At 43.9% G+C, this 13,256-nt stretch overlaps 1 protein-coding gene across 4 annotated transcripts in view; it reads right to left on the bottom strand.

The window, feature by feature from the left end:
- FRMD4A (FERM domain containing 4A) overlaps positions 1-13,256 on the bottom strand; it is a 224,525-nt gene that overhangs the window by 44,699 nt on the left and 166,570 nt on the right. For all 4 annotated transcript variants that reach the window (XM_086474608.1, XM_086474614.1, XM_086474601.1 and 1 more), the window contains exons 9-11: positions 11,260-11,325; positions 10,993-11,050; positions 9,118-9,204 (exon numbers count right to left, since the gene is read on the bottom strand). In XM_086474608.1, the coding sequence (XP_086330734.1) occupies positions 9,118-9,204; positions 10,993-11,050; positions 11,260-11,325 (211 nt within the window). The remainder of the gene's footprint in view (positions 1-9,117; positions 9,205-10,992; positions 11,051-11,259; positions 11,326-13,256) is intronic.

Genomic DNA, 13,256 nt, shown 5'->3' with positions numbered 1-13,256 from the left:
ATGGATCTGTGTTCTGCCTCAAGCCAACCCTGCTCCCATCAATCATACCTCTGTCAAAGTAGTTAGAGTGAATGAGGAAGGATTTGGTCCAGGCAGAACAGCACCACCTCAGCTCAAACAAACGGGCTCTTGTTTCAGGGGCAGATTTACCAAGAGATTTCCATGGGTTGTCACCTGTGAATTAGTGTGACCCATTGCTGAGGGTGCCCCCAGGTCATGAGATGGGGATGCTGCTGCACTGTAACTTAGCCCTCCATCCTGCCACACTTCCATTCAGTCCTGTATTTCTATTAGTTTGTTGATTTTTAATTAATTTCACTGCCCCCCCCCCAAAAAAAAAAAGGTTTCCTGTGTGATTTGATGTGGGAAACAACCCCACCAATGATCTTCCCAGAGGCTTGCTGTTCTCCCTTCCCCCATGGAATCAGAGTGGCTTGGCTAAGTGGGACTTTCAGTGGTCTGTCAGCAATCGCAGCTCACTATCTAATTACTTCTTTCCCTCAGGCTTCAGGACTCTTTTTTTGCCAAACAGACAAACAATTTCTGGTCCAATTTGAGATCCCTTTTGCTGTGTGCTGTTCTCGTGGGACCACACCACCCTAACAAACATTTCTGGCTTGACCAAACAGAAATTGCATCTAGATCTATATAGTCACCACTCTGCATTCATTTCCATTATGAACAGACAATTCCCTATTAAATTTCAAAAAGTGATTTATTGGCTCAGAGATACAGCAAAGCATCAGATCACAGAGGGAAGAGCTGCTATTTGGACAAAGCATTATTTGTCTGCCTAATGCAACTTGATATTTGTGTCTATAACAGTATACAGACTGGGAGATCAGACCTTGACTTTATATACAACCAAAGCCACTTTTGCCACACGTGTATCTGGTAGATGCTGTTAGATACTGCATTGCTGTCACCATGCTGGGTGTGTCTAAATCAATAGGCCTACAGAGAACTTTTTTCTCCTGATTATTGTAAGTTACATTTTTTCCCTTTTATCCTCTGCAAGCAAATCAAAGTGGCTAGATCTTTCTGCATTGAAGATCTCTCCTTTCTGACATAATATACTATGTATTAGATAAAGGATGCCCAGCCTATAGCCTATGAATCAGCTGTGGCACCCTAGAATGTTTTATGCCACCCACAAACCATTCCTGCTACTCTTTCCTCAGGTTCCTTTTGTCTTCTCTAGTGGCATGACTAAAGTACATCTCTCTTGTAACCAAAATACAGGAACCGCCATCCCCATCCCACAGCCAGTCATGCTATGACGATGCACATACATATCAGGCTGTGTGACTAAAAACACTCCTGTGATGTGGGGTGTCTGCATACAGGGTGCCACAGCAGCAGCAATCCCACATCCATGGCAATGGGCTGCAATGCCTGACCTTTTGAGCCTCCTGCCCAGGCCGCTGACTTAAAGGTGCCTTGTATTCGTAGCCATTAAATACCTGAGCCCCTACCTGGCTTCATCTGGTGATAAAAATGCCTGGGCTTTTGGAGCAGTGAGTCCTGGTGAACTAAGGGACAGCATTTGAGAAGGGTGGGGTACGTGGGGAGCCTGCTACCATTTCAGAGCCAAGCACAGTTTCACTCCAGATCTCCACCCTAACTCCAGGGTGCTGAGGTCCAATTTGTTTCACTTTGTGCTGTCGGAGTGATTTGTCTTTGCATCTTGTTGAAGTTCCTGCTGTGCGCTGCAGAACCATTTAAGACTTGGCTGCTGCTTTTATAGAGAATTACCCTTTAAGACCTGAATGCGACAAAGCATTTAGAGCAAGGCAGTTTTACTTTGATGGGACTACTCCTATATTTAACGGTAGCCATGGGCTTGGCTTGGCTGGATCAGGGGATGGGATGTCATGCTGTAGCCTTCGTGAATGTAATTTCTTACAGAAAACCCAGGACTGTATGCCTGATGGTATCACCACAGTACCCATACACTAAACCACCAAAATACGGTTGGTTTCCTTATAAAACAGTAATGCCTTAGACTATATATTAGTGTTTACAAGCATTATAGCTGATCAAGCTATGTATTTACCTAGATAATGGAAAGTAAGCATGACTATTTGTTGATTTTAAGAAGTTGCTTTACCTAGACAATCTACTTGGTGGTCTGAGATCAGCCCTGTCTGGTAGAGACACTGAAGCAAACTTTTACCAGCTTATCCGAGAATGAGGAAAAGTGGTGATGATGACCCATACCTAACTGTTAATTCATCCTGGTTCAACCATGGCAAATTCCATGCAGCCAAACTCCTGCTGTCTTCTTCCAAGCTATGGCATTCCTGTCTCATTCCACAAAGTCATTGTGGAGGATAATGACAGTTTCTTTCTCTGTCTGCTGTGATTTAGGCAGCCTGCACCCATACCCAGGGCCTACAGCTGTGCTGTGGGATACTGATTGTGGGCCAGATGGTGAATGGGATTGGGAACTGATTGAGGTTAAAAGTGACCACTTTTTTTGGCTGGGTTCTGCTAAGCTCCGATGGCTTCTCTGGAGCAGTTTCCTTGCCAGCCACATAGTTATACCAACATGATGAGGAAGGGGCCCAGGGGAGGAAATGAGCAGTGGTGGCAGGATTGCGATGGGGGAGGAGGGTGGTGAAGGCCACTTCAGCTGGTACTGCTGCCAAAAGAAATGTCCGCTGAATGACAGCCCAGTGGCACGTCCGGCCAAATCCCATTGAAATCCTTGGTGTCAGGGACAAAATCTTGCTTTCCAGCCCAGTGTGCTCTGATCTGATTTATTCACCCCCCCAGTGTGCTTGGCAGCTTTTTGGCACAGTGAAGTGCAGGGGTAGGGCATGGAGTAGTGGGTGCTGAAAGGGGAAGAGCCTGGTGCTGGATGGTAGACACCTCAAATCGAGGACAAGCAGCAGCAAAAAAGGTGCTAGTGAGAACATGGTTTCCTGTCTAACAGGGATGGAATGAGACATTTCAGCAGGGGAAGGTCTTAAACTATGGCTGCTCTTCAACAGTCACAGGTCTGGATCTTACATTTTGATATGGAAGGAAATTGAGTGAGCAACGTCTCTCCGTGAGAAGAAACAGCGTGGTAAAGAACCACACTTTGTATATCTCTCCCTCCTCCAGTGTTCCACATTTCCAAATACTAAACCAAGATTGAATTACTGCACTGTAAAATAGGTTGAACCTGCCATGACCTGAAGACTGGTTCAGTTTACAGCCAAGTCCATAATCCAGAAAGCATGAAGGATCAGCAACGGGAAGAGAAATAAAAGTGCTGAGCAGAAGGAGTCAGCAGGTAGTCCTTAACAGTCAGCTAATCACAGTGAATAATTTATTACAGCGATGCCACTGAGACTCCACTAGCTTTTAAACCAGTATTTCCTGGAAATGTTTTCTGCTCCTCTTGTATCATATGTAAATCTGAACTCTTTTATCCCTGTCTACAATTCAAAGATGTTTGCAAAGGTCTTAAGAAATGATGCCATTCCAAGAAGAGCCCAATTAGATGCGAGTCCAACACATTGTCTCTGACCCCACTTGATTCTGGACGTTCTAGAGAAAGGCCAGTGCTTTCTGAATACACCCTGTGGCTCAGTGGCATGCCAGTGAGAGGAGTTTACACATGCTCCATACCTCTGACAACAGAAACCAGCTTGCTGCCAAATCAAACACCCTCCTTGAAGATGAGGGTTTAGAACCTCTCCCAAAATCCTGTTCAAAACCAACCAACTCAATGTTAGAACTCTGGATGGATGGTCACACTTTTGGTTCTATCTTCAACCCTTCTAAGCTCTTGATGTCTACTGTATCGTGTGGCAAGGAGTTATGCAAGTGAACTGGGCTGCCTGTGACTGACTGGAATTTCATGTTTCTTTTGCCTTTTTGACTGTCCCAATGTTCTATGATCAGTCAGGATAGAGACCAATTTGTCAGCTTCCTCCTTCCCATTGTTCACTAGTTTCTATACATTTCACACCAATCTCTACTTTATGTTTTTTTAAGTTACTGGTCTGTCATTCCTTCACTGCAGGAAGCACAAGTTTAACCACTCCATCAATGCAATTACTGACTTGACAATCTTCATTATGCCCTAAAGCAGAGAGGATCTCTATTTGTTCTGCAATAAAGCAGCTCTTAATTAGGCTACTGCTCCTCCTGTGTAAATATCTCATTTTGCCTCTGGAATTGGGAAAATTCACTCCATCTCTTGCTGTTTGGAAAAGGCCAAGTGACATCACACAGCAATCTTTCACTTTCTGGACACAATTAATGCACTGATTACTTTGCTCATGCTTTCAACCAGCAGGTGATATCTTCCTGATCAGACACTTAAAGCTACTGGTTTTACTTGTGCTTTGTATTGTTTGGTAGGATGGGTCCAACTTAGCTCTTGCTTTTGCATGTTTAAATGGGAAGTCAATCCATTACCGTTGGTTTGGAATCACAATACTACAAATTAAATTCTTCTGTAATGAGAATCCATAGAGCCTTGTGGAGACCTTATGGCAAGGGACAGAATATTTTCATAGCATGCCTCATTTAATCTCAGAGAAAGGATAACGCTGGGAAGAAATGACAGAAACTGATGTTTGGCTATCACAGGGAAAATCTTTGTTGAGCTACATTCACAGCTGAATTTTGGGATGCCTCGCATTTTATCTTGTTTCCAAAAGTTTATTCCCCTTGAGTTCTCTTGAGTCAACCAGAGAATGCAAACACTGATAATGTTTATGAGTCTGAGAAAAAAGGCTTACCCCAAGCTTCGTTACCACTAACCTTCTGTGGAAGAAAATGAGATAACACCATATAGAGGTGTTTCTTGCAAAGCAACCAATCAGTACCAGACTCTCATTTAAGATAATTTTATTTTTGGTGGTAAGTTAAACAATTTCTCTGGCCATATGGAAGTCCTTTGGCTGATTTTGTTAATCATTCATGCTTCAGCTTGGAGTTAATTGTTTACTAACTGTTAAGCTGTGTGCACTTAAGATGCCTTTGGGCTCTTAAATCCGTGGGAATATCTCACTAGAACAGCAGAGACATGCCTAGTGGCTACTACAACTGCTTGGACACCCTGGTCTCACAGCTCCAGGCCATGCCGCTTCTGCTTCATGTGCAGGTCTCTGGGGTTGGAGTGGAGTTACATCCCTACCTGCTGGTTAAAACGAACAAACACCACTCACAGACAACTCAGTCCCATAGAAGGGCTGCAGGGGGGCTCTTTCTTTCCAATTGCTCTGCAATGCGAGAAAAAAAAACCCCTAGTGACCCTTCTCTGAAAACGATGGCTTTGGTCACTACAGCCTCAGCAGTTTGTGGGAGAGTGGTGCTGGCACATCCTATCTGAAGACCTGGTTCTAAAGAATTTGCTTTGGTTTATCATGAATCTTGGACGGTGCTGACTCAAGATGGGTAGAGCCCAGCAGCACAACGACTCTTTTCTGTTGTGTTCTTTCAAGGCACACCAAGCCTTGAAGGGCCTTTACTTTTCACAGGGAAGAGTTTGTAGAAGTGAAGTGTAACATAGAGGGAGATGGATTCTGCCCGTCCTGGATGCTGTGCGCTGCTGCTACAAAAAATGACACTGGTTCTGCAAGCCATTGTTAAAATTCCACAATGCCTCAGTATACGGTCAGCAGGACAGCAGCCATCTTTCCACACTTGATACTCCCTTAACTTCTTGTCGAGCTTCAGTGATGGATTTTGTGAGATATACCAAAACCTTTGGATTTATTTAATACCTAAGAATGAACAGCTGTCAGATCATAACTGAAACGGACCAAATCTGCATTCAAACAGGCAACATTCAAGAGGAAACCTTTGGCAGGGCTTGCCGAGTCTGTGAGCTAGCCCCTGAACATACAGGAGGAAAACAGAAAGGAACACGATGAGCCTCAAAGTGATGGCTTTGGGTAGCTTCAGGGCTTCCACAGAATTCAAACATCAAACAGGAGGGAACATAGAAATAGAAGCGCAGAGCCACATTAGGCTCTGCAGCGCAGCTGCATTCCAGTTTAATAGCCCTGCATTCCCGTCTGAACCACCTTGGACTAGGTGCCAGATCCCCATCTCAGCTGCATCCTCCAATGCTGCAGGACTTATGCCTGAGTGAGAATAGCACAAGCAAGATCAGGTTCTGGCCCTGCGTCAGCCTCAATTCTCCGGTCTGGAGTCATCCAACTTGCTGACAAACCTAGTTAGTTTTCTAGAGACACATGGCTGATTTACTTCAGCAATTTAATAAAAACGAGGTTTTGACTGACTGCTAATGGGATCGCCTGAGATAGGCTCAGCTGCTTAGTGTGGGTTACAGTTTTACTTGCAAACACAATAAGCATGGAAATCTATCTAGGATGACATAATAGGAAAACATTACATCTCCCTTATAAGACAAGCAAGGTTTCTATATGCATTTAATATAAATGTCTTGGTTTCAGCTGGTTTCTTGCTACAATCTTCTGCTTGTGTTTCTTCCAGGGAGATATATTTTTCCATTGTAATTTTTCAATTTCTTTCTGGCATTGGCAATGTACAGGAACAAAATAATAAAGATCAGAAAAGACATAATCTCTTTCCCTTTCCCCCCCTAATTTTACCTTGCAGAAAGTTCAGTCAGGTTTACCCCTCTCCTTTGCACAGCAAAGACTTGAACCAGCCCATGCTGGTGTAGTGAAACGAATCAGATACTACGGTAAGCTCCCAGATACCAGGGTTATCAAGTGCAATTTTACAATCTAATTAGCAGAGGATTAAACATTACGCCTTACTGAGGCAGTTGAGCTGCTCTTGCCAGAGGGGTTTTACCACCTGTGTAGGGTAAGAAGTCTTTTTACTTGCTCTACAGAAGGTAAAAGCACACGATGGAGAAATAAGGAAACCTCAGCCACTCTGTCCAAGTCCTGTCCCTGATTTGGGCTGTGTGTTTCGGAATAGCCCTGCCAACAGATGGGGTTTGCAAGCATCACGTAACAGAGAAATGCTCATCTAGGCTGTTGTTTCATTACTGTGGTCTCTGGATTATGGCAATGGACAAATTCTAGCCCGGAAATTCCTGCTTTCCCTTCCCACCCAATCTTTCCTCCCAGATTTATGACCACTTTTGCTAAGCCACAGAAGTTCTCAGTGGTTTATACATAAGGCAGCACCATTGTTTTGGGTCTCCTGCATTTCATACATGATTTGCTGAGACAAAAAAAATAATAATTCCCAATAAAGAGAAAACTGGCACGGTATTTTTTAGGATTACACTTGCAGAAAAAGGGTAGGAGATGCCTACAGCCCCTGATGCGGGGGGCAATGTGAGAGCTAGTAGGTTAGTGCGGACACAGAGAGGCTGGCCAAGACGTTATCAAGCTCTAAAACCAACCTACAGACCAGATCACCCCAAGTGGCTGAGAAGAAGAGAAAATAGAGAAGCTGAGAAAGGAGGCTTGACTGTTGTGGAAACATCTGTCTCCTCACGCAGACAGAGTACCTGACCTCTTTCTTCTGATGCTCTCCAACACTCTCAAAAATTGCTACAGCTTGTGAATGGCTGAGTCCTGTCACAGCAGGGCATTATTTTCCTCCAAAGGAATGTTTCTATTACTAAGACTCATTTCCGAAGGCATGTTTTAAAGACATGTCTTCCCTGGGGGGCTGGCACTAATGGAGATAGGTGGGTGCAAACACCTAGCCTAGGCATGTTTTAAACTATCACGTGTTAGTATGGCTTGCCCTGCAGGTAATGATTGATCCCAAATAGACAGGTCTTTTAGAGCACAGATGCTCTGTGAAGACCTCCTTACTCCCCTCATCCTTTCCTTCAATGAATAACAAGTCCCATTCATAGCCTTCAGTGAATAAAAGGCTAATCAATGCTCCTATTGTCTCCTGCTGCCTCCTTAGCAGTCCTGTTTTCTACCAAAACCTTGATTCTAGTCTAATAGAAGATGCTATCTGTGAGCACCAGGCAGTGTCCAACTTGGATGTGATCAGAGGAGGTGAAAGAAAGGGAGAGGAGACCTTGGCACAGAGACAATGTAAAAGAGAAATGCAGCACGTTAATTCAGCGTGGAAACATTTGCATCCATAGAAGAGCTGCCTGGTTGCTCCAAATCATCCAGTTCTCTAGCCTGCAAGCAAGCCTGAAACCTTGCCTCCTGATGTCTCCACAGGTTTGCAGTACAGCAAATACTGTTGCTCACAGACTATGCATGCCCACCTGCAGGGCATGTGCTCAGAGATGAGCTTTTTTATATTAGATGGCATCCTATCTAATAGGAAAATCAGGATGCATGGATCTGCCTGGTAGGGTGAGCTCAGGGCATCAAAACCTTCCTCCTCCCAAATGAACCGGACATTCTGTAGCTGGATTTCTCAAAGGCAATTTGGAAGGACTGAGACAAATCCCGATTTTCAGATGCACTGAAAGCCTCACTAGAAACAGTAATAAAGGGACCAGAATGGCTACTCACACTGACCAAGCTCTAGTTTTGTGATCAGTTCTATGTGTGTCATGGCTTGATTTGTGAACTGTTTCGAAGTGAAGTTCCCAAACAAATCAGATACAGGGCACAAACTATTTAACACCTATTTTTTTTTTAGGCATGTGATGAAAGTCATCTTTCCCTGCTAGTTTGACATTAGCTCTTCAGTTAGCAAAACTGTTGCTTGTTAAATATAACGCTGCTTCTGGGAAAACCACGCAATTTTTTCTTTTGGTAATAAATGGAAGAAGCTTTCCTGTCTCTTCTTCCCCATCTCTCTCAGATCATTTATGGCTTGACAATACACTATCAAGGGTTGGCTCAGCATCCTCAGTCCCACCATAGCCAGTGGGTGGAAGGCCTCCCACACCTGAGAGGATCCATCCTTCAGTTCCCATTTATGTCTTATGAACCACGTAAAAAAGAAGCAAAAGTTGCAAGATTAAGTGACACTTATTTCACCTCCATACCACAACATTTAATAAATTAAGAGCTACTTTTGTCCGTTAATTCTTTGCAGGCATTCAGACAAGTTTGGGAAAAAACTAACATCCTTCAAAATCACATGAATAAATGCCAGCATTTGGCATATATCACACCCTCAAATCAAGCTATGACATGTGTGGCAAGCCCAGACCTTGATAGAAGAGTAAACACTTACCTTTCTTGGTTTCACTTTGTCGTGGTAGTCATACTGAAAAATCCCCTTGTAGCTAAGTCCTAACCACCAAGGAATTCCCTGCTTGTCCTGGAAGAGAAAACAGAGGGAGTTATGTTGAATGGGATGGGGAAATGCTGAAGATTTCCTAGTTGTTATTCAAGATGAAGATTTGTTTCTAAGCAAGATCTTTGAATGTCATGGGTGCTGTTAAATTTACCCCTGCTGATTTTCCTCAAGTCATAAAGCTCCATGGTGTTTAGGAGAGACTGTTTCACTTTCGGCCATGATGTATAAAATCATTTAAAATGCATCACGTGTGATCAGGTTACTCAAAGTGCTGCCAGGGGAGGTGAGAGGTTTGACATGGGTCCCTTGTGCAGTGGTGCATCCTCTTTCTCATCCCTGTAAATTATTCAGTCTGAACACTCAGAGATTGGAGAGGAAGGAAAGCGAATTGCCCAGCTGACTTGAATTATGTGGAGGGATTTTAGCATTAATCTTGAAAATGCAGCAGTAATGGGACCTGAGAGCTACCAAGTGATAAGGTCTGACAGGCTCGGACCCAACTGCTTTGTGTCTGAGCATGCAATAAAATGGCCTTATGGAGTAATGGCTGATATCTGATACCAGCCTCTTTGCAATTTACTGAACTGGAGTCCTCAATGAAATTACATCTGTTCTGTTAATGTGATAGAGAATGACAGAGTAAAATGCAGCAAAACCAAAACCTCTGCATCAGGCAGAAGCAAACCCTATTATGTGCAATATTTGCTGCCTCATTGCTCCTCCCTGGTACCTATTGATCATGTGGAATTCACTGGAAGAGCTCTCAGGTGTTTGCAGGCTTGAACACCCAGCCCAATCCCCCCAATCTTTCTTGATCTAGATTAGTCCAAGAGATCTGGATGCAGAGGGTGCTGGAGGGATCCTGCCCTCTGGCAAAAGATGAGGCTGATGGATTTCACAAAATGCCACACGCATGAGCATGAACAGACTAGAAACCCATCTCCCTGAGACAGGTACTGTCAGATAGTTGTGGTTTTATGGTACCCCATGTGTGCAAGACATTACAGATGTATAAAACCCCATATGATCTGTGCAGAGAGATAATGATGAAACCCATCAAAACTTCAGGGGTGATAAATGAGCGAAAATGCTCTGGGGAGTGTGGATCTAGCTTTGTATGTTTATTGATTTCTCTGCTTAAAAAAATATCAGCTCTACACAGCTGGTCAGGCAGGGAAGTAATAATAATAATATGAGACTAGAAGATTTGGTGATAAATCGTTAGACAAAAGAAATGAGGCATTTCATGAATACCTGCATGAAATCCACATAGTTGGAAGTGGAGAGCTGTTTGGGGCGAGGGATGTGTTATCTCTAGAGTATGGGACGTTAAAAAGATATACTGTATCTGTATCCATCTACCTATATCTCACGTAAAGGGAGCTGCAATCTGCAGGTCATGGCTGGCCCTAGTTAGTTGCTCGTGGATCTGCAGGCTGAGAAAAATCTGACCTTCCAGAACTACAAAAAGAAGCGAAGCATCAAGTCTGTCAGTGATGTGGCTAGCTTGTCCCTTTGGTGCTGGTTCACTGGCATCACTAGAGCGTGCCGCTGCTTGTGGGCCGAGCGTCTCCAGCACAACAAAACTGTAAGAGTTTTATCTCCAAGAACAGGATTTTCCTCTTTGGAGTTGTATTTACCAAACATTCACTACACAGTTGAAATAAGTTTATCCTACCACAGGAAGTGAAACGAGACCGTAGTAGCAGTGTATTGTGTTCTGAAAGGAGGATGGTTATTTGTACCTCTCTCCCTCCCTTGCCAACAACAATTTAATTCAATAAATGACCCTTTTTTGGTAGCACGTACCTTTACTGCGTAATAATGCACTCCATATGTTGGGAGGGATTCTACAATGCTCATGTAACTGCAAAACAACACATAAGAGAAAAACATGTCTGAGAAGCTAAGAGGAAGATCTGAAAAGAAAAGCTTTAATGAATAAATAATTAAGTATATAAATTCTTAAAAATAAAGCATTAGATGAGAGATATAGTTACATATTGTATTTACAAACCAGTATAAATATTTCCTGATAAAACAAAGGTCACAAGAAGTCACTCTTAATTCACTTACTTCACAATTGCTTGACCTCTTGTCTGACCATTTAGTTTCTTGTAATGTTCAATGACTCGATCCTCACTGGAAAGGAAGAAAATAGATGTTTTATAGAACGGCAGTATCATGACTAAGAATCTTGCCAAAAGGTGAGAGATACTTCTGTTAACACAGCTACCAGCTGGGGGAATCAAAAGGTGCCAAGCAAAAAAGTGTTAGATGAGGGGATTTGATGCAGCCCAGGGTAAATAAGGGGACTCACAAACTGAGTATAAAAATGGTTTTCTAGGAGTTGGCTTTCTATAAGGCCCGTTTTTACTTACAAACACGGTATCTATGCGTACAGACTTTTCCCTTTCTGCATTGCTTTCCTTATCTGCGGATGATGCCCACGATGTTACATTGTGTGGCGATCAGATGCGTGTTGGAGCCGCTCAAGCTCTGCTTTGTCCTAGCTGGTGCAACTTCTTTCCAAGCCCACCAAGTTCTCTGAAAGCTAGCAAAGCTTTCAGAAATTGGTGGCCAGTAATAGCCCTAAGCCTCACAGATTACTGCTCACTGCAACTGCACAAAACCACGTACAGGAGCACTAGTGAAAGTATTCTGGAGAAACCTCTCTCAGAAAGGAGTCAAATTCCTAGTGTACACAGAGGCAATGTCTGCAGTAGCAGGTTAAACAGTGGCAGGGAATATTTCCAAGGCACTCAAACCTGGCCCCCCCTACTTGCATTCCCCCAGGCAACTCCTGGCTATGCACCGTTCCCACCAAAACTGCTTTGGAGACTAAGACAGTTTCATGGTATAGATGGATGCTGTTCCACACCAGTGGGCCCATGTGTCAGAGAACAGTTCTGGGCATGTTTGATAAATGCATGTTGAGACATTCACCTATACACGGCATTAGAGATGTAGCATCCAAGAGCAGATCAGCATGACCCAAATGACACACTGAGAGACATCTCTAAGTTCACTTCTAAAGAACCTCATTCCTTCTTCTCCAGTGAATGGGTAGCAGGAGAGCACAAAAATAGAGCTACTTGATGCATACAATCAACTGTGCTAGCAAGGTCACAGCATGGCAAAGTATAAGCCAATGATCTACTTTTGAATGTTGACAGCCCCCTCCTTTGACATCAATAGCATTCCTCTCAATCTCCAGCCATACAAGTCATCACAGCCTCCAAGCCTGGTACTTTCAGACTGGTCTGACTTTGGTTCTTCTCTAACTTTCAGCAACGTAATGCCCACAGGACCAGCTCTGTTACATTGGCATGACAGAATAATCAAGTCCTCAGGTTTAAATCCAATCTCTTGCTCTTTATGTTGCAACACCAAAGACAAGGAATCTGTTGAGTCCCCTCAAGATACTGTACAGACCTTGCCAGTCCAAGAGGAAGAAAACCTAAACTACCTTTATGCCACTTTTGTGCCCTCCCCACCTGGCATTGTATAAGCTTCCAGCAGTACCAAGTGGCTACCTAATGTCCTCGTGCTGCATGCAGTTTAGGCCAACACGAATCGGCATTCCTCCCTCTCTGCATTTCCTGGGTCCAGCTGGGGCTACTAATAGGGCCTTTAAAGGCAGCCACACAGTTGTGCACCATGCAGTAATCCTTCCCCAGGCAGAACTGGAGCTATTTTTATTGCTACACAGTGTGAAGGAGCATGGCAGTGTGGGATGGTCTGGTAGATGACCTCACCACAACTGCTCAGAGTTGCCCACAGGGACTTTTCGTGGAAAAGTTCAGAGCAATTCACTAGCCCTGCTAACATGACTGTGCCTTCTCATTGCTGCCTTCCCTGTATGCATCCTTGCACCAGATGGATCTGCGTGGAGCCGGAATCTCATTTAGAAAGAAGTTCCCCTGCCCCTGCTGGGCACAGCCTTCATATTGTCCTCAGTGATGCCACCGCTAGAGGCCACATAGAGCCTGGTGTGACAGGATGTTCTGTTCTGTGGCATCACAAGACGACAGAAACTGCTCTGTGACCTGATGTGCTGCGCACAGATGGGG

Source organism: Leptosomus discolor, chromosome 1 (genome assembly GCF_034619465.1).
Source record: "Leptosomus discolor isolate bLepDis1 chromosome 1, bLepDis1.hap2, whole genome shotgun sequence".
NCBI lineage: Eukaryota > Metazoa > Chordata > Aves > Leptosomiformes > Leptosomidae > Leptosomus > Leptosomus discolor.
The sequence above is the reverse complement of the archived record's forward strand: the minus strand, read 5'-3'. Positions and strand labels throughout refer to the sequence as shown.